The sequence below is a fragment of the Canis aureus genome, chromosome 10 (genome assembly GCF_053574225.1).
Source record: "Canis aureus isolate CA01 chromosome 10, VMU_Caureus_v.1.0, whole genome shotgun sequence".
Taxonomy (NCBI): Eukaryota; Metazoa; Chordata; class Mammalia; order Carnivora; family Canidae; genus Canis; species Canis aureus.
The window spans coordinates 4,511,299-4,537,546 of record NC_135620.1 but is presented as its reverse complement, the minus strand read 5'-3'; the positions used below and the strand labels follow the sequence as shown (position 1 = coordinate 4,537,546).

General features: G+C 48.0%; 2 protein-coding genes across 4 annotated transcripts in view; both read right to left on the bottom strand.

Moving 5' to 3' along the window:
• The window catches only part of PHYKPL (5-phosphohydroxy-L-lysine phospho-lyase), a 33,831-nt gene extending 12,772 nt beyond the window's left edge, over nt 1-21,059 (bottom strand). For 2 of the 3 annotated variants that reach the window (XM_077911226.1, XM_077911227.1), the window contains exons 1-8: nt 20,915-21,059; nt 20,172-20,290; nt 18,775-18,934; nt 15,723-15,797; nt 15,095-15,182; nt 14,901-15,017; nt 13,868-13,950; nt 13,410-13,635 (exon numbers count right to left, since the gene is read on the bottom strand). In XM_077911226.1, the coding sequence (XP_077767352.1) occupies nt 13,410-13,635; nt 13,868-13,950; nt 14,901-15,017; nt 15,095-15,182; nt 15,723-15,797; nt 18,775-18,934; nt 20,172-20,290; nt 20,915-20,973 (927 nt within the window). In that variant the 5' untranslated portion in view covers nt 20,974-21,059. Of the gene's footprint in view, nt 1-3,603; nt 6,942-13,409; nt 13,636-13,867; nt 13,951-14,900; nt 15,018-15,094; nt 15,183-15,722; nt 15,798-18,774; nt 18,935-20,171; nt 20,291-20,914 lie in introns of those variants that run through there. The other variant, XM_077911228.1, reaches the window with a different exon arrangement.
• A 4,052-nt stretch (nt 21,060-25,111) lies between these two features.
• COL23A1 (collagen type XXIII alpha 1 chain) overlaps nt 25,112-26,248 on the bottom strand; it is a 322,070-nt gene continuing 320,933 nt past the window's right edge. Inside the window, exon 29 of the mRNA XM_077911224.1 lies at nt 25,112-26,195. Coding sequence (XP_077767350.1) covers nt 26,193-26,195 — 3 coding nt within the window. The 3' untranslated portion in view covers nt 25,112-26,192. The remainder of the gene's footprint in view (nt 26,196-26,248) is intronic.

Sequence of the window (26,248 nt, the reverse complement as noted above, 5' to 3'; positions counted from 1 at the left end):
TACAAAGGATAAATTAATTGGACAACCTAGAAGAAATGGATACATTCCTAGAAACACAATCTGGGGCGCCTGGGTGGCTCAGTAGGTTGAGCAACTTCCTTCAGCTTGGGTCATGATTTTGGGGTCTTGGGATTGTGTCCCATGTTGGGCTCCCTGCTCAGTGGGGAGACTGCTTCTCTTCTGCCCCCTGCCCCCTACTCATGCTCTCTTACTTGCTTTCTCCTCTCAGATAAGTAAAATCTAAAAAATAAAAATAATAATAAAATAAAATAAAATAAAATAAAATAAAATAAAAGAAGAAGAAGAAGAAGAAGAAGAAGAAGAAGAAGAAGAAGAAACATACACTCTTCCAAGACTACAACAGGAAGAAATAAAACCTGAAGAGATTATTACTAGTAAATTCAATCAGCAGTCCAAAAACTCCCCAAAACCAAAAGTGCAAGACCAGACAGCTTCACAAGTGAGGTCTACCAAACATTTAAAGAGTTAATACCCATCCTTCCCAAAATATCAATATATTCCAAAAAGCTGAAAGGGAAGGAATGCTTCCAAACTTATATTTATGAGGCCAGCATTACCATACCTAAATCAAAGATATTTAAAAAAAAAGAAAATTACAAGCCAATATCTCTGATGAACATAGATGCAAAAATCCTCAATGAAAATATGAGTAAATTAAATTCAGCTAATATATTAAAATGATCATACACCATGATCAAATAGGATTCATCACCAGGATGCAAGGATGGTTCAATATCTGCCAATCATATCTGATACACCACATCAACAAAGGATAAAAATAATCCAATCAGCTCAATAGATGAAAAAATATTTGAAAAAAATTCAACATCCATTCATGATAAAAACTCTAAAAAAGGTGGGTATAGACAGAACATACCTCAACGTAATAAAGGCCATTGATAAACTCACAGCTAACATACTTAATAGGAAAAAGCTGAAAGCTTTATTCCCCCCATCTTAAGATCAGGAACAAGACAAGCATGTCCATTCTTGTCAGTTTTTTTTTTTTTCTCATTCTTGCCAGTTTTATTGAACAGTACTGCAAGTCCTAGCCACAGCAATTAAGCAAGAATAGGAAATAAAAGGCATCCAAATTGGAAAGGAAGAAGTAAAACTGCCACTAGTCACAGATGAGCTATTACAATATAGGAAACTGTAAAGCCTGCACCTAGAAACTATTAGTATAAAGGAATTCAGTAAAGTTGCATGATATAAAATATACAGAAATCTGTTGTTTCTTTTTTTTTTTTTTTTTAAGACTTATTTTAGAGAGTGAAAGAGCAGTGGGGAGGGGCAGAAAGACTCTTAAGCAGACTCTGTGCTGAGCCCAGAGCCTGACGTGGGGCTCGATCCCATGACCCTGAGATCACAAGTCTAGCCAAATCCAAGAGTTGAGTGTTCATCTGACTGCACCACCCAGGTGCCCCTTTTGTGTTTCTATCTACTAGTAACAAACTATTGCAGAAATTGAGAAAACGATCCCATTTACAACTGTATCAAAAGGAATAAACTAACTAGGAATCAGTTTAACTGAGGAGATAAAACACCTGTACTCTGAAAACTCTAAGACACTGATGAAAGAAATTAAAGAGTACAAAAATAAATGGTAGGATGTAGTGTGCTCATGGATTGGAAGAATTAATATTAAAATGTCCATACTACCAAAAGCAATCTACAGATTCAATGCAATCCCTATCAGAATACCCAATGACATTTTTTATAGAACTAGAACAAATATCCTAAAGTTTGTATGGAACCACAAAAGACTTTGAATAGCCAATGCAACCTTCAGAAAGAACAAAGCTGGAGGTATCATGGTCCCAGATTTCAAACTATACTACAAATTATAGCAATCAGAACTGTATGGCACTGGCACAACACAAAACTAAACATGTAGATGAATGGATCAAAAAAAAACCCACACCTATATGGCCAATTAATCTACAACAAAGGAGGCAAGAATATACAATGAAGAAAAGACAAACCCTTCAATAAATAATAAATAATGTTAGGAAAACTGGATGACTTTTTTTTACATCATACATAAAAAGAAGCTCAAAATGGATTAAAGACTTAAACAGAAGACCTAAAACCATAAAAGTCCTAGAAGAAAATGGACAGTAAACTCGTGGGCATTTGTTTTAGCAATACCTTTTTGGATCTGGACAATCACAACAGAAACAAAAATAAACATATGGGATTACATCAAATTGAAAAACTTTGCACAGTGAAGGGAAGTCATCAATGAAATGAATAGGCAACCTACCGAATGGGAGAAGATATGCAAATAATATATCTCCTAAGGAGTTAACATCCGAAATATATAAAAACTCAAAACTCAGTATCAATTGTTTTTTAGATTCCAAACTAAAGTGAAATCAAATGGTATTTGTCTCTGACTGGCTTATTTCACTTAGCATTATGCTCTCCATCTATGTTGCTACAAATGGCAAGATTTCATTTTCTTTTTTATGGCTGAATAATATTCCTGTGTGTGTGTGTGTGTGTGTGTATGAGAAAGAGAGAGAGAGGAGATAGAGACATCTTTATCTGTTCATCAGTAGATGGGCTCTTTATCTTGGCTCTTATAAATAATGCAGCTATGAACACAATGGTGTATAGGTCTTTTTGGATTGGTTTTTTCTTCAGATAGATTCCTAGAAGTGGAACTGCTGGGTCATATGGTAGTTCTATTTTAATTTTTTCCAGGAAAACCTCTGCACTACTTTACATAGTGGCTGCACCAATATACATTCCCATGAACAGTGCATGAGAGGTCCCTTTCCTACACATCCTCACCAACCTGTTATTTTTTTTGTCTTTCTGATAACAGCCATTCTGGTAGGTATGAAGAGATTTCTCATTGTGTTTTTTTTTTTTTTTAAATGGATCATGGTGGATTTTTTTTTTAAAATTTTTATTCATTTATGATAGTCACAGAGAGAGAGAGAGGCAGAGACACAGGCAGAGGGAGAAGCAGGCTCCATGCACCGGGAGCCCGATGTGGGACTCGATCCCGAGTCACCAGGATCGCGCCCTGGGCCAAAGGCATGTGCCAAACCGCTGCGCCACCCAGGGATCCCTCTCATTGTGGTTTTGATCTGCATTTCACTGATGATGAGTGATGGTATCTTTTCATGTGTTTGTTGGCCATCCATATGTCTTCTTTGGAAAAATGTCTATTCAAGTCTTCTGTCCCTTTTTCAGCTGTTTTTTTTTTTTTTAATATATTAAGTTGTGTAAGTTCTTCTTTTAAAAATATTTTATTTCTTTATTTGAAAGAGTGAGCATGAGTGTGTTGTGTGGGGGGGGTGGTGGAGAGGTAGAAGCAGACTCCCCAATGAGCAGGGAGCCCGATGCAGGCTTTGATGCCAGGACCCTGAGATCATGACCTGAACCGAAGGCAGACGCTTAACTGACTGAGCCATGCATCTCAAGTTGTGTAAGTTCTTTACATATTTTGGATATTAACCCCTTACTGGATGTATAATTTGTAAGTACTTTTTCCCATTCAGTACATTGCCTTTGTGTTTTGTTGATATTTTCTTTGTGTTACAAAAGATTAGGCAGTGGTTTGTTAGCTATGACTCCAAAGCACTGGTAAGCAAAGAAAAAAATAGACTCCCTCACAAATTTTTTTTTTTTTTTTTTAAGATTTTACTTATTTATTCATGACAGAGAAAGAAAGGCAGAGACATAGACAGAGGGATAAGCAGACTCCCTACAGGGAGCCCAATGTGGGACTCGGTCCCAGGACCCAGGGATCATGCCCTGCGCCAAAGGCAGAGACGCTCAATTGCTGAGCTACTCAGGCATCCTAGGCTCCCTAAAAATTAAAAACCTTTGTGCTTCAGAGGAGACTACCAAGAAAGTGAAAAGACAACTCAGAAACGGGAGAAAATATTGCCAAAGTTTCTATCTGATAAGGATTAGTACCTAGGATATATAAAGAATTCTTATAACTCAGCAAAAAAAGACAAGTAACCCAATTAAAAAACTGGGCAAAGGACATGAGTACACATTTTCCAAAGAATATATGACTTTGTTAATAACCACATAAAAAGAACCTCAACATGACTAGCCAGGAGGGAAATGCAAATCATCATGAAAAACTATTTCACACTCACTGGGATGGCAATAATAAAAGATGGAAAATCACAAACGCTGGGGAGGGTATGGAGGAATTGGAACCCTCATACATTTTTGGTGGGCATGTAAAGTGGTAGAGTTAGTTTGAAAAAGTCCCGCCATTCCTCAAAAAGTTAAACCTAGGGTTGCCATATGATCCAGAAATTTCCCTTACAGGTACATACTCAGGAGAACTTTTCTGAAAATATACATCCAAACAAATACATGTACACAAATGTTCAGTGCAGCATTATTCATAAGAGCCAAAAAAGGGAAATAACCCAAGTGGTCATTAACTGAAGAATGGATAAATGAAATCTGCAATATTCCTACAATGAAACTCTTTTCTTTTTTTTTTTAAAAGATTTTTATCCATTTATTAATAAGAGACACAGAGATATAGGCAGAGGCAGAAGCAGACTTCCCACAGGGAGCCAATGTGGGACTCGTTCCCAGGATCCGGGGATAATGACCTGAGCCCAAGGCAGATAGATGCTCAACCGCTGAGCCACCCAGGTGTCCTACAATGGAATTATTTTCATTCCTAAGAAAGAATTAACCACCGATGAACCTTTAAAGTATGACAGGAGTCAGACACAAAAGGTCACATGGTTTTGTGATTCATTATGAAATGTCAAAAATAGGCAAATCCATCGAGGCAGAAAGGAGGTAGTGACTGCTAGGACTTAGAGAAGGCAATGGGGAGTGAGTGACTGCTAATGCGTATAGGGCTGCATTTTGGGTGATGAAAATGTTCCAGAATTAATAAAATGATGGTTGCACAACACGGTGAGTATACTAAAACCCACCGGTTTATACTTGAATTTGAACCTACTGAATTTGTAGTTAAAGTTTATTTATTTATTGAAGTAATCTCTACACACAATGTGGTGCTCAACCTTACAACCCTGAGATCAAGAGCTGCACATTCTTCTGACTGAGCCGGCCAGGTGCCCCTAAATTCTTATTTAAAAGAGTGAATTTGGGCAGCTCAGGTGGCTCAGTGGTTTAGCGCTGCCTTCAGCCCAGGGTGTGATCCTGGAGACCAGGGATCAAGTCCCACATCGGGCTCCCTGCATGGAGCCTGCTTCTCCCTCTGCCTGTGTCTCTGCTTCTCTCTCTCTCTCTCTGTGTGTCTCTCATGAATAAATAAATAAAATCTTAAAAAAAAAATAAAAGAGTGAATTTGGGCAGCCCCGGGGCGGGGGGGCCCTCAGTGGTTTAACCCCTGCCTTTGGCCCAGGGCCTGATCCTGGAGGCCCTGGATCGAGTCCACGTTGGGCTCCCTGCATGGATCCTGCTTCTCCCTCTGCCTGTGTCTCTGCCTCTCTTTCTCTCTCTCATGAATAAATAAATAAAATCTTAAAAAAAATAAAAAGGTGAATTCTTTGGGTATGTAAATTATGTCAACTGAAAAAGAATGAGTGATTTCTGCCCCTCAATATTGCATTCAGGGTAACAATGGAATATACTTTTAACATGCTGGAGGAAAATAGGACCTAGATTTTATATTTAGCTAAAATATTTAAATATAAGGGCCTGATAGAAATATTCACTCAGGATTTCAGAAGGTAGGTTTGGAATATAAAGGCTTGTACTGAAAATAATTTGGGATGAAATACTTTTAATACAGATACTAAAAAAAAGTATGATAAAGTAAAATTATAAATGAAGATGTTAGCAACAGGTCTAAATATATCAATAGTTGCATTAAATTTATTTTTAATAAAAATTTTTATTTATTTATGAGACACAGAGAGAGAGGCAGAGACACAGGCAGAGGGAGAAGCAGGCTCCATGCAGGGAGCCTGACGCGGGACTTGATCCTAGGTCTCTAGGATCATGCCCTGGGCTGAAGGCGGTGCTAAACTGCTGAGCCACCCGGGCTGCCCTAGTTGCATTAAATTTAAATTGTCTAATCACTTTGAAGTCAAATATTAGTGGATTTAGACTAAACCGCCCCCAATTCTAGATATTTGCTTGTTAAAAGAAACACACCTAAAGCTAATCGAAAGCTAGAATAGCTTTTTAGTATCAGATAAAATACAATTTAGTAGGCAGAATCATTATTTGGAATGGAAAAGATACTTCTCATGATAAAGATTCAATTCCTGGAAAACAAGACTACTATTTTACACCATACATACAAATGAACTGAAATGGATTAAAAATCTGAAAACCTGAAACCTCTAAACTTCTAGAAGAAAACATACGCAGTAAGTTCCTTGACATCACTCCACAATTTTTAGGATTTAACATCAAAAGCAAAGGCAACAAAAGCAGAAACAAAGAATTTGGGCAACACTAAACCAAAAAGCTTCTGCACAGCAGAGGAAACCATCAGTAAAATGAAAAGACAATTGACCTAACTGGAGATAATATTTGTAATCGTGTATTTGAAAAAGAGCTGTATGTAAGGATTGTAATGATAAGGAGTTCTATGTAAGAATGGAGCTTTATTGATAGAAAGAAAGGAGCTGAATTAATAAGGAGTTGTATGTAAGAAATCATTCAAGAGCAAAAAAAACAATACGATTAATATGGGCAGAACATCTGAATAGATATTTTCCTACGAAGACATACAGATGGCCAACAGTATGTGAAAAGGTGTCCAATGTCATTTATCATCAAAACCACAATGAGGGATCCCTGGGTGGCGCAGCGGTTTGGCGCCTGCCTTTGGCCCAGGGCGCGATCCTGGAGACCCAGGATCGAGTCCCACGTCGGGCTCCTGGTGCATGGAGCCTGTTTCTCGCTCTGCCTATATCTCTGTCTCTCTCTCCTCTATGTGACTATCATAAAAAAAAAACAAAAAAAACAAAAAAAAACAAAAACACCACAATGAGATACCACCTCATAACCTGTCAGAATGGCTATTACCAAAAAGACAAGAAATAGCAAGTGCTGGTAAGATGTGGAGAAAAGGAAACCCTTGTATTCTGTTAGTGGGAATGTAAATTGGGGCGGCCACTATGGAAAACAGCATAGCAGTTCCTCAAAAAATTAAAAATAGGGATGCCTAGATGGCTCAGTAGCTAAGCGTCTGCCTTTGGCTCAGGGCATGATCCCGGGGTCCTGGGATCGAGTCCCACATCGGGCTCCCCACAGGGAGCCTGCTTCTCCCTCTGCCTAGGTCTCTGTCTCTCTCTCTCATGAATAAATAAATAAAATCTTAAAAAAATTAAAAATAGAGAACTGCCACATGATTCAGGAATCCCATTTCTGGGTATTTATCAGAAGGAGATAAAAACACTATTTCCAAGAAATATCTGCACCCTCGTGTTTACTGCAGCACTGTTTTCAATAGCCAAGGCATAGAAGTAACCTAAGTGTATACATGTGGTTGAGTGGATACAGGAAATGTGGTATATATGCATAATGGAACATTAACCATAAAAAAGAAAGAAATCGGGATCCCTGGGTGGCGCAGCGGTTTGGCGCCTGCCTTTGGCCCGGGGCGCGATCCTGGAGACCCGGGATCGAATCCCACATCGGGCTCCCGGTGCGTGGAGCCTGCTTCTCCCTCTGCCTGTGTCTCTGCCTCTCTCTCTCTGTGACTATCATAAATAAATAAAAATTAAAAAAAAAAAAAAAAAAGAAAGAAATCTTGCCATTTGTGACAGCATGTCCTGTACCTTGAGGACATAATGCTAAGTTAAACGAGTCCAACAGAGAAAGACAAATACCGTAGCTCACATATTTGTGGAATCAAAACAAAAAGCAAAAAGCAGGGCACCTGGGTAGCTCCGTGGGTTAAGTGTCTGCCTTCGGCTCAGGTCATGATCTGGGGGTCCTGGGATAGAGCCTCATATTAGGCTCCCTAATAGGGACTCTGCTTCTGCTTCTCCCTCTCCCCTCTTGCCCCTGCTCACATGCTCTCTCTCTCAAGTAAATAAAATTAAGTAAAATAAAAAACAAACAAACAAACTCAAGATGGAACTCGTAGATACAGAGAACATATTGGTAGTTGCCAGAGATGGCAGTGTTGGGGGACGGGCAAAATGAGTGAAGATGATCAGAAGGTACAAACTTCCAGTTACAAAATAAGTTTGGGATGCCTGGGTGAGGCTCAGCAGTTGAATGTCTGCCTTTGGCTCAGGGCGTGATCCTGGAGTTCCAGGATCAAGTCCCACATTGGGCTCCCTGCACGGATCCTGCTTCTCCCTCTGCCTGTGTCTCTGCCTCTCTCTGTGTGTCTCTCAAGAATAAATAAAATCTTTAAAAATAAATAAGTTTTAGGGGTATAATGTACAGAATGGTGACTATAGTTAATAATGCTCTACTGTTTATTTTTGAAAGTTGCTAAGAGAGTAGATCTTAGAAGTTCTCATGACAAAAAAATAGTTCTCATGACAAGAAAAAAATCTCTGTAACTGTGTGGTGATGGATGCTAACTAGACTTATTTTGGTGATCATTTTGAAACAAATATTGAATCATTATGCTGTACACCTGAAACTAATATGTTAGTTATACCTCAAATTTTAAAAGGTTCAAGGGATGCCTGGGTGGCTCAGTCAAATGTCTGGCTTTGGCTCAGTTCATGATCTCAGGGTCCTGGGATCGAGGCCTGTGTTAGGCTCCCAGCTCAGCAGGGAGTCTGCTTGTCCCTCTCCTTATGTTCTCTCTCAAAGAAATAAAATCTTAAAAAAGAAAAAAAAAAAAAAAGATGCAATTCCCTGGGTTGCCTGGCTGGCTCAGTAGGCAGAGCATGCGAGTCTTGATCTCAGGGTAGTGATTGAGCCCCACACTGGGTGTAGATATTATTTAAAAATAAAATTAGAAAAAAAAATTCAATTCCCAATGAACATATAGAAATAAAAAATATACTTAAATATATTTAAAGCTTAAATAAAGCAAAAACTTAACTGTAATACAAGGAAAAATTGATGTTTTTAAATACTGAGATTTCTACACAATTATTGATATGTTACGTAGAGAAAACATCCAGCAAGAATACAGAAGATTCAAACAATACAGTTAACAAGTGTGACCTAAGAGACATTTACAGAGTTCTGCAAACATTTTTTTCTTAAGAAAATGTAGAATAATCAAGTAACAAATCACCTCAACATATTTTACAAAGTATCACATAAGACATGACTTTTGACCTCAGTGTCATTAGTTGTATGTTAATAATAAAAAGATTAAAAAAAATAATAATAATAAAAAGATTTGAAAAACCTAGAATTGAATAATACTGTGGTCTTTACACTTTTTTTTTAATTTTAATTATTTTAAATTTTTATTTATTTATGATAGTCACACACAGAGAGAGAGAGAGAGAGAGAGGCAGAGACACAGGCAGAGGGAGAAGCAGGCTCCATGCACCAGGAGCCCGACGTGGGATTCGATCCTGGGTCTCCAGGATCGCGCCCTGGGCCAAAGGCAGGCACTAAACCACTGTGCCACCCAGGGATCCCACTTTTTTTTTTTTTAAGTAGGCTCCTCTCCCAGCATGAAGCCCAATGCAAGGCTTGAACTCATGACCCTGGGATCAAGACCTGACCTGAGATCAAGAGTCAGATGCTTAACAGACTGAGCCCTCCTGGTGCCCAGGTCCTCCTACTTTTGGACTTAGAATCCCTTTAAAATTACTGAGGGATCCAACCTACAAAATTGACAAAGGACTAGTATTTTTTTTTAAAGGATGGATTTATTTATTTATTTATTTATTTATTTATTTATTTATTTATTTATTTATGAGAGACAGAGAGAGAGAGAGGCAGAGACATAGGCAGAGAAGCAGGCTCTCCATGGGGAACCCGACGCAGGACTGGATCCTTGGAACCTGGGATCATGACTTGAGCCCAAGGCAGACGCTCAACCACTGAGCAACCCAGGTGCCCCGACAAAGGGCTAGTATTAATAATATATGTGTGTGTGTGTGTGTGTGTGTATGCCTATGTATATGTACACACACACAAATATACACACACATACAGAGGCACACAGAAGCCTCACAAATAAGAAAAACTCTAGTAACTCAAGTCAAAAAATGGGCAAAAGAAAAAACATTTCACAGAAGAGGAAACACATGGCCAATAAACATATGAAGATATCCAAAATATATATAGAACTTATAAAACTCAACACCCAAAAAACAAACGATCCAGTTTAAAAATGGGCAGGAGACATGAACAGACATTTCTCTAAAAAAGACATCCAGATGGCCAACAGACACATGAACAGATGCTCATCATCACTTACCACCAGGGAAATGCAAATCAAAACTACATGAGGTATCACCTCACACCTGCCAGAATGGCTAATAGCAACACAAGAAACAGGTGTTAGTGAGGATGTGGAGAAAAAGGAACCCCTGTGCACTGCTGGTGGGAATGCAAACTGGTGCAGCCACTGTGGAAAACAGTATGGAGGTTCCTCAAAAACTTAAAAATAGAGCTACCTTATGATCCAGCAATCACACCATTGGGTTTTTGCCCAAAGGATATAAGAACGCTAATTCAAACGGATACATGAACCCCTAGGTTTATAGCAGGAGTATTTACAATAGCCACAACATGGGAGCAGCCCAAGTGTCCATCGAATGATAAATAGATAAAGAAGTATCTCTCTATATATACAATGGAATATTATTCATCCATAAAAACGAAATCTTGCCATTTGCAACATGGATGGAACTACAGTATTATGGTAAGAAAATAAGTCAGAGAAAGACAAATACCATATGATTTCATTCATGTGGAATTTAAGAAACAAGAACAAGCAAAGGGAACAAATAAGAGAGAGAAATCAAGAAACAGACTCTTTAGAGCACAAACTGATGGTCACCAGAGGGGAGGAGGGTGGAGGATGGGGTAAACAGGTGATGGGGATTAACGAGCACACTTGTTGTGATGAGCACCGGGTGAGGTACGGAAGTGTTGCCTCGCTATATTGTACACCTGACACTAACAGTACGCTGTATGTTAACTGGATTAAAAGAAGAAAAGGAAACATATACAGAGATGTTTCACATAATTTGAAACCAGGGAATGGTATATCAAGACCATTTCCTGATTTGAGGGGGTACCATTTGACATGCCACTTGCCTGGCAAAAATTCAAAGGTGTTTGAGAGGAAGTGGACCCACAGAATCTTATACACCACTGATAGTTAACTTTTGAACTACTCTGGAAAACAGGTCATCGTCTCAAGTACAGAGTGGACAGAGACCCCATGACCCAGCAAGTCCACTTTTAGGCCTCCTCCTAAGAAAAACTCTTACAAAATAGAAACTTCTAAAAATGTTTATAGCAGCGAAAACCATGGGAACAACCCGAAAGCACATCAACAGGGATAGACAAATCACGGCATGTTCCTATGTGGGATATTATGGAGCAAACTTTGGTGACAAAAAACATGGACTCCTGGTGATATAATGTTAGGTGGAAAAGACCAATCTCCTAAAAGAATGCACAGCATGATACACTCTTTTTAAGGCTAAAAACAACCAGAACGAACAATGAACCTGGTGCTGGTTACCAGGGTAGGGGTGGGGGCAAGGAAACAGCACCAGGGGACAGCCACATGGATAGATGCAGGTCACTGTCCAGGTCCTAACTTCCATTTGGAATGATGGCTTCTTGATGCTTACAACATTAATCAGAGTAATGTAATCAGGTTAGGGTGCCTGGGTGGCTCAGTCAGTTGAGCATCTGCCTTTGGCTCAGGTCATGATCCCAGAGTCCTGGTATCGAGTCCCACGCTGAGCAGGGAGCCTGCTTTGCTCTATGCCCCTCCCCACTCCTTGTGATCTCGCGTTCTCTCTCTCTCAAATAAATAAATAAAATCTTAAAAAAAAAAAAAAAGGTAACCAGTTATCTGGTTAAGAGACGATGGTGGAGGGACAGAGGATGAGTCTTTAAAGAATCAGTTTATATAATCTAACTAGGGATCCCTGGGTGGCGCAGCGGTTTGGCGCCTGCCTTTGGCCCAGGGCGCGATCCTGGAGACCCGGGATCGAATCCCACGTCAGGCTCCCGGTGCATGGAGCCTGCTTCTCCCTCTGCCTGTGTCTCTGCCTCTCTCTCTCTCTCTCTGTGACTATCCTAAATAAATAAATAAAATATTTAAAAAAAAAAAAAAAAGAAAAAAAAAAAAAATCTAACTACAAGCACTTCAGGTTAGGATAAAACCCCAGATAGTGCTCCATGGGGTAGTCTGTCTTTCAACCCACAGGACACATTCCTTCCTGCCCCCAGGGCTACTGCCTCCCGCTCTTCCTCCCACATGATGTCTCCAATGTCTGTCCCACACCTCTTCTCTGCCCCTCTCTGCGTCCCCTATGCTGTCCCTGTGCTCTCCGAGGGCCGAGGTCACATCACTTCCATCATTCTCTTGGCTCAGATGTCTGTGGGTCTGTCTTCCCCTCAACGGGGAGCTTGTCCAGGGCATCTGTCTGGGTGTCCCCTGGGCATCTAGTGACGATGTGCCGAGTCCTTGGCCCTTGCCCTTAACGACCTTTTCTGCCTCCTCTCCACCATCCTGCCCAATCTTGACCTGTTTCAGCCTCCAACTCAAACTGGCTTTCTTGGGTTCTTCTTCCCTTCGTCAACACTGTCCCTTCCTATTCCTTCCCTCTGGCCCATACCCATATTTAGGCCTCCTCCCTTGCCTGGATGGGTCTCCCCACCTCCAGCTCTTTCTCCACACTGATTGCCAGAGATCTAATGTTTATTTTACATCTCATCTGTCCCCAGTGAAAACTGTTCCATGGCTCGTCACTGCCTGCAGGATCGGTCTGGCCTCCTCAGTTCTGAGGAAGCCCCCGGTGACCACCACGCTCCCCATATCCACTGCGTGTTCTCTCAGTGTGACACAAGGACCCACTTCACTTAGGCAAAGCTCTCCAGCCTGTAGCCCAAGGACGGGGAGCCACGTCCTCCTTGAAGCTCCTACTGGAATGTCAACTGTGTTCCCAGACAGTAGGCACCCATACAGATGGAACTCTTGACACATCTGCATCGGCCCAGGAGCAGAGCCTGGCACACAGCAGTAGCATCTGGGGAAGGGAGGGCCCCTTGTATTCTTCCTGCAGACGAGACAAGGCATGCTCTCTTGTGACAGTTTTTGGATCAATGCTACTTTTTAAAGGTTGTGTGTTTTTTCCTCTGATCTGTGGGAACCCCCCGAGGGCAGCATCTTAGAAGTCTGTGCTGGGTATAGGGGAAGGGCTGTGGCCTCTGCCCACTAAGGACAAGCAGGCTGAGGCCCAGCAGAATCCACAGTGCCCCCTTGTCCCAGAGCCTGCACTCACCGTGTTGAAGTACTCAACGCCAGTGGCTTCGAAGGCCCTTGCCACAGCTTGGGTTGTGGCCACGCAGGCTACAGGGTGGCCATTGCCAATGGACTTGCCCATGGTGACAATGTCGGGGACAAAGTCTTCTCCCTGCAGCTGGAAGGCCCAGAAGTGCTTGCCTACTCGGCCAAAGCCCACTTGAATCTCGTCTGCGACAAAGACCCCTCCGGCCCCGTGGATGTGCCTGTAGCAGAGGACACACAGCTGATGGGGTCTGTGGCAAGAGGGATGGGACCAGAGCTGGGGGGTCCTGGACTCTGAACCCTGGCTCTGCCAGCAACAAGGTGGGGGCATCAGGCAGGCGTCTGGCTTTCTCAGGGCCACCATTTCTTTCTGGTCAAGAGGCCAAGCTGAGGCTGGAATTAGGAACAAATGTCGGGAAGCCCCATTATAGCGCCCCCCTCAGGGCTACTCACTCTGCCACTTCCTGGAAGAAGCCGGCAGGGGGGATGATCTGACCCGCGACACTGGGCAGAGACTCCACGAAGAATGCTGCAATCTGTGGATGAGACAGGATGCTGGGGCCACCCCGTGGAGACATGGGGTGGTATGCTGGCTCAGCGCTGGCTCCTTGGCGAGAGGAGTCGCCAGCGTTGCCATGTGGTCACCTTGAGCTCTGGATCACATCTGGCCTGTGATTGGGTTTTCTCTCGAGAAGCAAACCAACTCTTACCATGTGGGACTCTCCGGGCCCCTTGTATTTAGCATGTCCCAGATGAAACCCACGGATTCCTCCCCCATGGGCTTCCCTGTCCCTGCCTGGTGACTCCTGTCCCCCCCATGGAGAGAAACGCGGCTTCCATCCATGATCCATGAGTCAGCACAGCCTCTGCCTCCTCATTATCTGCGTCTGTATCTCGGTACCTCCTGTGTCTGTGTCTCCTGCCCTCCACCCAGACACGCCTACCTCCTGGCACATGTGGGGCTTTCTGCCTTGGCCTCCTGCATCCCCTCTTGTTACTCTCCCTTCAAAGGTTCCCGGTGGCCTTCAGCTGCCCAGCACAGACCTTGTGGTCCTATGGCACTGGGGTGGGGGGGTCCCACCTGCCTCTCCAGGCTCATCTCCTGCCAGCTCGGCCAGGCCACCCCACATTGATGGGGTTCCACCTTTTCAGGCCGCCCCTCTGTTTAGGATGCCTTTCCTCTCCTACCTGCCCCTCCCCTGCCCACTGTGAGTGCTAGCTCCTCCTCACTGAAATCAGGCAGCACTTCCTCTGAGGACCCTCCTTCACACCCACACCAGTCCAGCCCGCATCCCTAGACTCTGGTAGCACCTAGGACACGTCTTTATCTAAACTCCCTGCTGAGCACCCAAACCTCCTACTAGATTCCTCAAAGGTGGGCCCTAGTTCCAGGGTCTCTCAGGGTCCCCAGTGTCGAGCACTGTGCTGGTAGGGAAGGAAATGACACTTGCTGTTCCATTTCATGGGACCCTGCAGATGTGGTTACCTTCCTGCCCTTCTCCTGCACGCTGCTCACCACGCGCTTCACCTCGTTGGCGTAGGCCCCAGCAGGATCGGGGTGGTCCTCCTGGTATAGACCCCGGTAGGTGTCTGGGAGAGGTGCCTGTGGGGAGTGACAGCACCGTGTCATTCAGGCCAGGGGGAGGGCACCGACCTATTGCCCAATTTGGCAGTGCATACCACATGGACCCATTCCTTCTGGCCATCCAGGTCTCGGAACTTGTAGGGACTGATGTCGATCAGCGAGCTCAGGTGACCGTGATAAGCACTGAGGGGAGAAGGGAGGGCTCAGGCCTGGGTGGCACGGACTCCATGGCCCAGCCCCAATGACTGTCTCCTCATATCAGGAGCCACAGGAAGACCGACCCAACCCAGTCCCCAAGTTCTGGGGCTGGGAACCAGCAAGACTTCCTGAAAGGCCACTTACTAGCTAGGTATTGGTGACTTATCATTTAACCTCTCTGGATTCAGTGCTCTCCTCTGTGAAGTTGGCGCAGGGGGAGGTTTCTTTTGCAGAACTGTCACGAATCTTGAAGGGGATAATGCTCTAGCCCTGGGCCTCATGCATAGCAGATACTCAATACCTAAAGCACGGGGCCAACTCTCGTGACATTACAAAGCATCCCTTATTCCCAGAAGAGGCCTGGGGGAAGTGCCCCCTGGTGTATGTAGGGGTGTCTCTGTGGCCTGGTCCTTATGCTTCCCTCTAGTAGCCCAGGCCCCTCATCCTCCTGCCTAAGGCACTCAAAGCTTGAGCCTTACTGATCCCCAGTAAGTGGTAGACCCAGGCTCCTGAAAGGGCACTTACTGGTCTAATACCACCACGTCCCAGTGTCCTGTGTATTGGCGGGCCAGCCTCAGGGCCAGGTCATTGGCTTCTGACCTGTGACAGAAAAGGATGGCATTGCTCAGACAGCTGTCCAAGGGCTTTCCTTATGGATATATGCTTCCTACCGAGAAACCAGGAGGAAATGAGGAGCCCTTTCAGCAGCAGGAAGATCCTCAGGATACCACTTGTGAGTCGTTTGAGCTCATTCATTCAGTGAAAATTTTATCAGATGCCTTTTATGTGCTAAGAGTTGGGTGGTGGTAGGGGGAGGAGTAGTAAATGAAAGGTCCTGGCCCTCCTGGAACTTACATTCTAATATGTGTCAGGGAGGCCAAGTCAAGCCGAAACAAAACAAAAATGAAAAAAAAATGAAAGAATGATCATTTTGAGAAGTGTCCCAAGAGAATCACGCAGACGCTTCCTTCAGATAAAGAGGTCTGATGGGCTGAATTGTGTGCCCCCAAATTCCTATGCTGAAGCCCTAACCCCTAGCAGCTACGAATGTGACTGTATTTGGAAATAGGGCTTTTAAAGAGGTGATTCAATTAAAATGAGGTGGGCAGAGCAGGCCCTAATCCAATCTGACCTGAGTCCTCCTAAGAGGAAATGTGGACACACGGAGACACAAGAGGCGTGGAGATAGAGAACGCCCAGTGAAGACTCAGCAGGAAGGTGGCCAATCATATACCAGGGAGACAGCCTAAAAGAAGCCAAAGCTGCTGAGCCCCTCTTCTTGGATGTTGGCCTCCAGGAGCAGGAGAAATACATTTATATCACGTAAGTCTCCCAGTCTGTGGTGTTGTCATGGTAGCCCAACCTGACAGGGGTCAGGGAAAAACTCGGGGAGGAGATGCCACCTGAACGGGGTCCCCAGGGGAAAGGTTCTAGGCAGTGTAAGTAACCCAGTTCAGGAGAGACACTCCGGGGCCTTGCATACAGGGCCTTGGAAGGTGCCGGATTTTCTTCACTGTGCCGTGCCAAGCTACTGAAGAGTTGTTTTGTTTTTTTAAAAGATTTTATTTTTTAAAATAATACGGGGGCCTTGAACTCACTCTGTGTGAAGCTTGAACTCACAACCCCAAGATCAAGAGTCAAAAACTCTGCCGACTGAGCCTGTGCCAGGCACCTCTGAAGAGTTTTAATCTGAGAAGGGACATGATTCAGCTCCTACTTGGGGAGGAGGCCTCTGGCTGTGTGGGCCTAATGGAATAGAAGGGGTGGGGAGGAGAGCTAGGAGGACACCATGGAGAGCAGAAAGATGGTAGAAGACAGAGGTAGAAGACAAACCTGGTGACAGACGATGGGGACATGATGCGAGCCTGGGAGGGTGTGCGGTTCCTGCCTGGAGCAGAGATGCAGATGATACTGCCGTTTATGAGGGAAGACAGGGTGGAGGTGGCCTTGACAGGGGATATCATCCTGGGAATGGCATCCTGGGAATGGCCAGGAGAGCCTGTGCCCTGGTCCCACACCAGGTGTTGGCAGAAGACAACCAACTCCTTTTGGACACATCAAGTTGGAGATGGTCCAGAAGTAGGCTGTTGGAACCTTGCACCTGGCACACGTGGGCAGCGCCTGGGCTTGAGACACAAATTTGGGAATCACCAGCACATGGACGATATCTAAGCCCATGGGAACGGATGAGATCACAGAGGGAGAAGGCTCAGAAAGACAGCTGCAGAAATCTGGAGCAAGACCAGAGAGCATTTCCAGAAAGTGGCAACACTAGCGACACTGCTGTGAGACAGAACAAGACAAAGACAGCAAAGAGGCCACTGGTTTGGCAATGTGGAAGTCACTGGAATCCAGAGTGAATGTGGTGGAGTAAACTAGCAAATATCACTGTCCCCACTGCCCAGGGAGCTCTGACTCCTGGACCTAGCTCTCAGCTCTTCCCAGAGACGTACTGGTGCTGGCTTTGCCTTCTCCCATGTGGATGACCCTGGGCCAAGCTGGATCCTTTCTTTGAACGACTGTTTCCTTATTGGCAAAACGAAGATGGGAAATTCCACTTCCTAGAAATTACTGGGGACTGGTGTGTGAGAATGACAATGATGATGGTAACGCTCATCACTAGATTCCACATGCCAGGGCACAGGATTTGTAGGAACGTGCTCTCCCAGGTGGGCTAGGTTGGTTCTATGCACACATCATCATCTGCCATTTCTGTTCCCACTGCCACTCCTAGTGTGAGCTACCATCACCTGTCAACCAGGCCGCTGAGCTGGTGCCTATCAATGTCCATTCTTGCTCTTCCTCAGCCCTGAGGAAGCCCTCACTTGCCTGGTTAAAACCCTCAGATGGCTTCCCAACACCCTTAGGATAAAAACAAATTTCTCACTTGGAATGTGTCGGCTCATACCTGCCCCTCCCCCTTTGGGTCCTCAAGTGTGCCGGGTGCCATGCCCTTCCTGCTGCAGGGCTTTGCACTGGCTATTCTGGGTGCTGAGGAACCCTGACAAGAACACTTCCACTTCCAATGTGGGCAGCTTCCTTCCTGCTCATCAGCTCTTTGCCCCATAGTGTTCCTTCAGGGCAGCCTTCTCTGACCCTCTCCGAGCAAGCCTGGAGCCCCTCACTGCATCTCTGCCTCATCAGGTCCCTTATTTCTCCTCCAGACAATGGCCCCTCTTAGTAATTCTGCATTTCTGTGAAGGACCACTCAAGGTTTTCATTCCTCACTGAGCAACCTTGGGGCAGGGATTTCGGCTGTAACCCCCGAGCTGCGATGGATATTCATAGGGCAGAAACAAGGGAACAGATCACCTAGGTAAGTCCCAAGGACAATCACGGAACTGGCAGTCACGGAACGGAGGTAATGGCATGCCTTAGTAAGAGACCAGAAAACTGGACCCAACAGAGTCAGCGCCAGGGTCTACAGCTGGGGATGCGGGCACCCGGCCAGCCAGGCCAAGGCTGCCTCTCCCCCAGGGCACATTGGGTCAGCTGCACTAGGTTTCGCCCATGTGAGCAGTTCTGTCAGTCTTCAGCATCTCACCCTCTTGCTGGGGGCTGGCCAAAGTCCACTTACCCAGAATTCAGGAAATAAAACACAGACAGCTTCTCCGGCAGGGTCTCTGAGAGCCTCTGTGCATAATCCACGATGTTGTCGTGCAGGTATCGGCTGTTGGTGTTGAGCACCTGGTTCTGTTCGTGTGCCGCCTGGACCACGAGAGGGTGGCAGTGGCCAACTGGAAGAGGGCCACCTCCATTACATGGTGGCTCTGCTCAGCCAGTCCCACTGGGCCTCCCCAGCCTGGCCCCGTCCATAAACCTAGCAGAGCAGTTGTGGGGGAGGGGTGGGGAGGAGAGAGGGGAGTCTGAAGACAGGTGTGTGTGACAGAGATGCTGGTTCCGGAAAGGCGTCCCTGAGATTCTGGCAGAAGAAAAACGTCGTTGACAAAATCCCTATCTAGCAAATCCAGGTCTTTAAGGGAGCTTCTTGAGGCCTGTTCGACAGACAGTATGTGGGGCGCGTCTGCGGGCAGGCCCGACCTCTTTGCTAGTCAGGGGGGCTGGAGGCAATGCTGATTGCCAACAGCCAGGGGTTACAACAGTGAACATGTGCTGAGGGCTCACCACGTGCCAGGCACACTCAAAGCAAATTATCCAAATTAACTCACTTATTTCTCCAAAACACCTTGAGGTAAATATTACGTTTATTTTGCAGATCAGCAAACTGAAGCACAGAGAATTAAGTAACTTGCCCAGGAGCACAGAGTTAAGTGGAAGGCAGGGACATGAACTCAGGTAGTCTGGACTAGAGGCCCTGCATTTTTTGTTTTGAAGATTTTAATTATTTACTTGAGAGAGAGAGAGAGATTGAGAGAACAAGTGTGTGTGGGGGTGGGTAGGGGCAGGGGGAGAGGGACAAGCAGGCTCCTGGCTGAGCAGGGGCTTGATCCCAGGACCCTGAGATCATGACCAGAGCTGAAGGAGGATGCTTAACCGACTAAGCCATCCAGGTGCCCCTAGAGACCCTGCTTTTACCCTCTACTTCATTAACTCCTAATATGTCTGCTGGGTTACAGGCTCCCTTTGGCTCCATCAGCTCTGGCAGCCCCACCTGGACAGCTGAATTCCTACTTCAGTTTCCTTGCTTAGCACCTGAGAAGGTCGCTGGGGCTGAAGCCCTGCCATGACCCCCAGCACCTGGCCAGGGCTCTGCTGTGTGGCTGGTCACGGCCAGGTGGAATGACGCTCTCTGAGCTGGCCCCCAGTCCCAAGAGGAACTGGACTTCAGACCTAGGTTTGTCTGGTTTAGCACAGCAGCCGCGCGGAAACTCTACAGTAGCTACACCTGAAAGACTGGGCTCCTCTGCTCAGCTCAAGCTCTCCACCTCTCTCTACAATCTCGGGATCACCCGGGACCAGGTTCACGGCCTCAGCCCCCTCCCCTGCCCCACCGGCCCGAGGTATGATACTAACCATGAGCCACGTTGTTGATACAGTCGAGGTATTCTGCACCCTGTTCATCATACAAATACTGTCCTTGGCCCCGGACAATCTTAATAGGATCCTCAGGATAAAAGAGTCTGCAAGAATTGCTGTGGGGACAGCAAGCAGGGGACAGCCACGTCTGAAGACCTGACGGGACAAGAGCACCCGCCGCAGACACCGTCCCCTTCCCCCCGAGTTTCTGGAAGGCACAAAAGCTTGAAGGGCGCAGTGTGCTTCCCTGCTTCTAGACCCCCACTGTACAGGTGGCTGGGAAGGAGGAAAGTGATGGCTCAGAAGCGGCTCCAAGTGAAACTGCCTAAGTCACTGGGAGGCTGTATGGCCCTGCTCATTTCTGCAGGTGCCCGCCTTAGTCCCTTGGATCCCCAAGGAAAGGTGGGGGCCCCTCAGGGCGGCGAGGGAGGGCGCCCCATCAGGTGGCCGCCGCTCGGTCCTGAGGGTCCCGGCCGGCCGAGCGTCTCCGAGCGTCTCCGGAGCCCGCCGGGGTCGGCCCCTAGCTCCCGCCGGGGCTGCCTCACGCGCCCTCCCGGTGCTGGGTGGACCGTCCCTCTAAGGCTTCCCGAGAAACGCCCCCCCACGCCCACCCTTCGTCTGAGCCTTCAGTCCCTTTCCGGGTCACCCTCCGGCCAGGCCCAGGTCCCGGAGGAGGTCCTGCCCGGAGCCGGGGCAGAGGCCTTCAGGGAGCGCACCGCCCCTCGCTACCGTCTCGGTACCTTAGCAGCCGCCGCCTCAGGGCCAGCGTCTCGACCTTCCCGCGCCGATCGGCGGCCATGGCACCGGGCGCGTAGCCGCGCGGAGACTGCGCCGAGAGGCCTCTCGCGTGCTCGGCCGCCAGGCCCCGCTCCGCTCCGCCCCGGCCCCGCCCCGGCCCCGCCCCGGCCCGGCCCGGCCCATCTCGAGCCCCGGCCCCGCCCCGCCCCGGCCCCGCCCCGGCCCCGCCCCGGCCCATCTCGAGCGCCGCCCCCCGCCCAGGCCCCGCCCAGGCCCCGCCCACAGGCCCATCTCGAGCCCTGCCCCGGCCCCGCCCTTGCGTCTCTCCCGACGCTGCACTTTCCCTCCGGGGTGAGCCCGCTGCGGCTCCGTCTCGCAGCAGCCTTCTGAGGTCAGGGCTGAGGCTCCGAGTCGCCTCCTGCTGTATCGCATGGGCTGCCCCGTGAGCGTTAACCGGGGATGGGTGACAGACACCTAGCCCGGGGCCTCGGTGGGAGAGGAGACGGTCGGTGCGCGGCAGGGGGCTGCGTGCCTGGGGCCGACCTGCGACTTCCGACTTCCCAGTCTCCTGAACCAGCAGCGGGAGGGCTCAGTGTCACTGCCGGGACTGACCGGGGGGGGTCACGGGCATGGGCAGCACGCCTCCTGCTGGCACCCAGGCAGGGGGAGCAGAGACGTCGGAACTCTCAGAGAACCCATGCAGTGCCGAGGCAGGAAGAGAGTTGGGAGGCCTGCTGAGCCTTCCAGCGCGTGGCCGGGAGACCCAGCCCGGAAGGAGGGAGGCTTTGCTCCCAGGCACAGAGCAAGTGTGGAGCCCAGGCTGGACTCCAGTCAGGGTCTGTCTGATGGTCAGTCCAGTGAATGAGAAGCAAGCAATCATCCCCCATGGGCTGGGCAGCTGGGCTACCAGAGAGCTAACCCCAACTGGGGTGAGGCCCTGGGACTTTGTGCCTTGGCAACCCTCTCAGAACAAGGGACCTGGGTTGCAGCCTGAACAGGCTGAGGAAGAGGAGGTTCCCTTCTGTCACCTTTCATGAGTTTCAGCCTCCTCCCTGCTTCGCTCCCTCATCGCTGATTTCTTCATCTCTTCCCCATTGCTGTAAAATGCTTAACGTATTTATTAAAGAACATTTGGAATTTGTTTTTTTTTAATTGTGGTGGTATGGGGGCACCTGGGTGGCTCAGTGGTTGAGGGTCTGCCTTCGGCTCAGGTTGTATCCAGGGTCCTGGGATCCAGTGCTGCAGGGCACTCCCTGCAGGGAGCCTGCTTCTCCCTCTGCCTGTGTCTCTGCCTCTCTCTCCGTGTCTCTCATGAATAAATAAAATCTAAAAAAAAAAATTGTGGTATCATATAAATAACCGTACCACTGAAACCATTTTTATTTTATTTTTAAAATATTTTATTTATTCATAAGACAGAGAGAAGAGGGAGGTGGGCAGAGACACAGGCAGAGGGAGGAGGAGGAGGCTCCATGCTGGGAGCCCCATGCAGGACTCAATCCCCGGGCTCCACAATCATGCCCTGGGCGAAGGCCACGCTAAACCGCTGAGTCACCGGGACTGCCCTGAAACCATTTTAAAGTGTACAATTCAGTGGGATTCAGTACATTCACATCGTGCAACCATCACCACCATCCATTTCCGAACTTCTTTGTCTTCCCAAACTGATTTAGAAGGACTGTCCTGATTTCCCTCCCCCCCCAGAAAAAACATAAAAAATAATTTGTACCTAAAAATAAATAAATAAATAAATAAATAAATAAATAAATAAATAAATAAATAAATAAAATAGAAGGGGTTGGGGGTGGGTGGGTAGGGAGCCTGAGAATCCTGTTTGGGCCCCATCTTTGGCAGCTCAGAGAAGTCAGGTTGGCTCAGGGACTCTTCCTGCCTTGGGGTAAGGGGGTGAAGGTTGCAGTTCATATCTCATCCATTCCTGGGGTGTCCAGGTCCAGGAGGTAGTATAGCTGGAGGTCTGAGCAGGCTCGGCTATTTCCTGGACGGAGAGTGTCTCCCACAGGGTCAGTACAACACCAGGAAGCTTCACCTTCCTGCTCAGAAAAGCCCACTCCTTGCCTCTGGGCCCTATGCCCACTACTCCTCTGTTACCTCATGCATCAGCTTCGAGGTACCATCAGAGGCCAAGAGGGCAGAGGATGGGAGGCAGTGGCTGAAACCGGATCTGAGTGCCAGGAGTGTCCCCCAATCATTGTGACAACCGCACATACCCCATGTGTTCCTAGCAGTATCCTGGGGATCAGGAGGAAGCCTGGGTAAGCCCATTCCTCTTCCACCTCCGTTCGTCTGGAGAAGGGGATAGTAATCCTTGTGCTAGTGTAGCTGCCATGGCACACACTGGGGCTCAGTAATTGTGCTTCCCTCGCTTTGGAAGGGGGTGGTTGGAGGCAGAGCTACCTCTCTTTGCAGAGACGCAAAGCTTCAGTCCTTAAGGCTCAGCTGTGAGGCAGGGGACAACCCCGAGTCTCAGCTGGGACCTGAAGCACATCATTCACTCTTCTAGTCTCTTGTCCCCAACCCAAGCTCTTGGAGGACTCCATCAGCTTGAACTTTGAAGCTTGTGAAATGTGCAGACCTGATGATACACGGTGTGCGGCCACAAGGGGGCAGCAGTGGGCCACCAATGAGCTGGGATGTCTGGGGCCGTGGGAACATGTGGCTTCTGCCCCCCCAGGAGCATAGCCCTACCAATCCCCCATCATCAGGACACTGTCTAGCAGACTCCATGCCCCGCCAGACAATTTGGAAGGATAAACTGGTGGTTATCCAAGAACCTGGGCCCCATCTGCCTGTCACCCTGTCCTGGCTGTGTGTCCTTGGGGAGGTGACTAACTGCTCCATCATTTATAAAGTGGAAACAGGGACACCAATCATATAGGTCCTGTCCTTCATGGGACTGGTTATGGGATCCAGGGAGGCACCTGGCTGGAGGGAGGAGCGGATTACAGACTGTGGAGCACATTCGATTGGTGAAGTTATGCTGGGGCTCCAAAGGATGCTTGGGTGCCCAGTGATCTCCATCAGTTGCCAGAGCCCCATTGTGCTTCTGTCCCTTTCCATACTACTGGCCTCCCCGGTGAGCCACACAACTGGCCGACAAGTAGTATGGCCTGCCACTTATTTCCACTTAGGGAGACAGAGGCGGGGACATCACACTTTCTTCCTCCCTAGCAGTACATGGCCAGGCCTCTTCTGCATAGTGAGGAGGCCATGTAGCTTGGTCTGGGGCAGGTCATGGGGGACATCTCGAACCGTGGCCTCCTTAGATGTCAGCCCTTGTAAGGAGACCTGCAGGCCTGTTCTTGTCTACACTATCCTGGATGTGCTTGATTTTGTCATCTGTGAAATAGACATATTCACTGGGCTTCTCTCCCAGGGTCGTTACAAGGATGAGCTGGGATGAGGGAAGTTGAAACACTGCAAGACTGTGGCCCTTGCTTGCTCCCCTACTTGGTGTGGAGAAGGGAGGAGATTTAGAACCATGAGTGCTTTCTGGTGTCTGACCCATCCCAGGGGTAAACATTGCTGTCCCATTTTACAGAGGAGGTGGTAGGTTTGAATTTTCTAAGTGACAGCTGCAACAAGATCCACTCTCCCACATTTTCTCCTTAAAATAACAGTGTTAATTCTTACCCATTGAATTAGGATGTACCTCTGATCCCGGCAGGAAGTGATACCATATGATTTCTGAGGCTTGGCCACAAAAGGTCACCAGCCTGCCACTGGTGATCTGGGACAATCACCATGGGGACCCATGCTCTGCAGAAGCCCAGGACACATAGAGAGGGGTCCTGGCCCTCTGAGGTCCCCGCTGCCAGCCAGCATCAACCACCATGCATGGGAGAGCTTGAGTGACAACTACCCGGCTGAGCCCATTGAGAGAGAAATATTATTGGTTTAAGGTAAGCTTGGAGGTGATCTGTCATGCAGCAGTCATTGGTCACTGGATCAGAGGAGCATCTGGGAACTCCATGACATGAGTGAGAGGACACAGGGCTGAGCCGGCATATGGCAGAGCCAGGCTGTGGGTCTGTCTTTCTAACCCCAAACCCTATCTCTGCCCTGACCTTGAACAAACTTCCTCTGGTTTCTGGGGTGGCTCTGATCTGGGGAGCGTCCCCTTGTCCCTCCCCCCACCCCCAGAGGTGCTCAGCGGCAGTGTGCAAGGAGAAGCACACCCATACACACATTGTGGTTTATTACACGCGGCAGTTTCCGTCTATACAGAGAAGGGAGGCAAGCAGCTGTACTGGATGGAGGTTGCAGCTGGGATCCCTTGCCAGGGGTGGGGAAGCCTCTCTCCTCAGGGCACCAGTGGCTGGGTCTCAGACCCCCTGCTCAGGCTATAGCCCAGAACCAGCCCCGAGGCTTTCTTGGTCTGCACAGCTCATCCAAAGGGGCAGTTGAGGCAGGCTGACCAGAGTTCTCTTGGGTGGGAGAGCTGAGGCCGGTGCAACCCAAACTCTGAGCTGCAGGCCAGTCTCCTTGGGCTCTCAAAGTCCTGTCATGACCTTCTTTTGGGTGATGCGAGACAGGCGGGAAGTGGCAGCCACTCCAGTCTGGGACCCACTGTCCTCCACACTCAGGGATCACGAGGCTTCTTTGCAGCTGGGTCCACAGGCAGTGGTCACAGTGCGTGGCCTCTTCTCCAGGCCAGAGGACACATGTTCTCTTGGCAGGCTGGGCTCCTGAAGCCTACTGGACTTGGTGGGAGCTAGGCCTGCTGGGGGTGCCCCCCAGAGCTCCCAGCACCCGGCTGCAAGTGCTGGGCAGGAATCTGATCCTGCCCTGGGGAACCCAGGGCCCAGACGGGCACTAAGGGGTGGGCAGCTGGTTGTGGCTGAGTCCACAGGCCAGAGAGGCTGGGACCCTTCTGGATGGAGTGGGCTCCAGGGCTCCAGGGTTCAGGGGGCAGTCTCTCTGCTAATCAGGTGGCTGAAGGCCCAACCCAGCATCTTTGCAGCCTCTCCTGAGCCAGACACTTTCACCCTCGTCTCCTTTCTGGGATAAGCCAAGTCTCATGGCTGCCCCCTCAACCAAGTACACAGCTCCCCTGGACTGGCCTGTCTACTTTCCGGCCAGCTTCACATGCTGATCATTCTGGCACTGGGCCAGGCACACTCTTGAATGTTAGAAGGCCACAGGTGGTGCATCCCGTGAAAAAAAGATCAATATATTACTGTTTTTTGTTTTTTGTTTTTTTTTTTACAAAAATTAAAAACGTCCACACGCAACTGTACAGGTTGTGGCTGGGTACGGGGGTCACTGGAAGAGAAGAGACAGGCGGAAGGTGAGGAGGGAGGCCCCAGAGGCCTCGC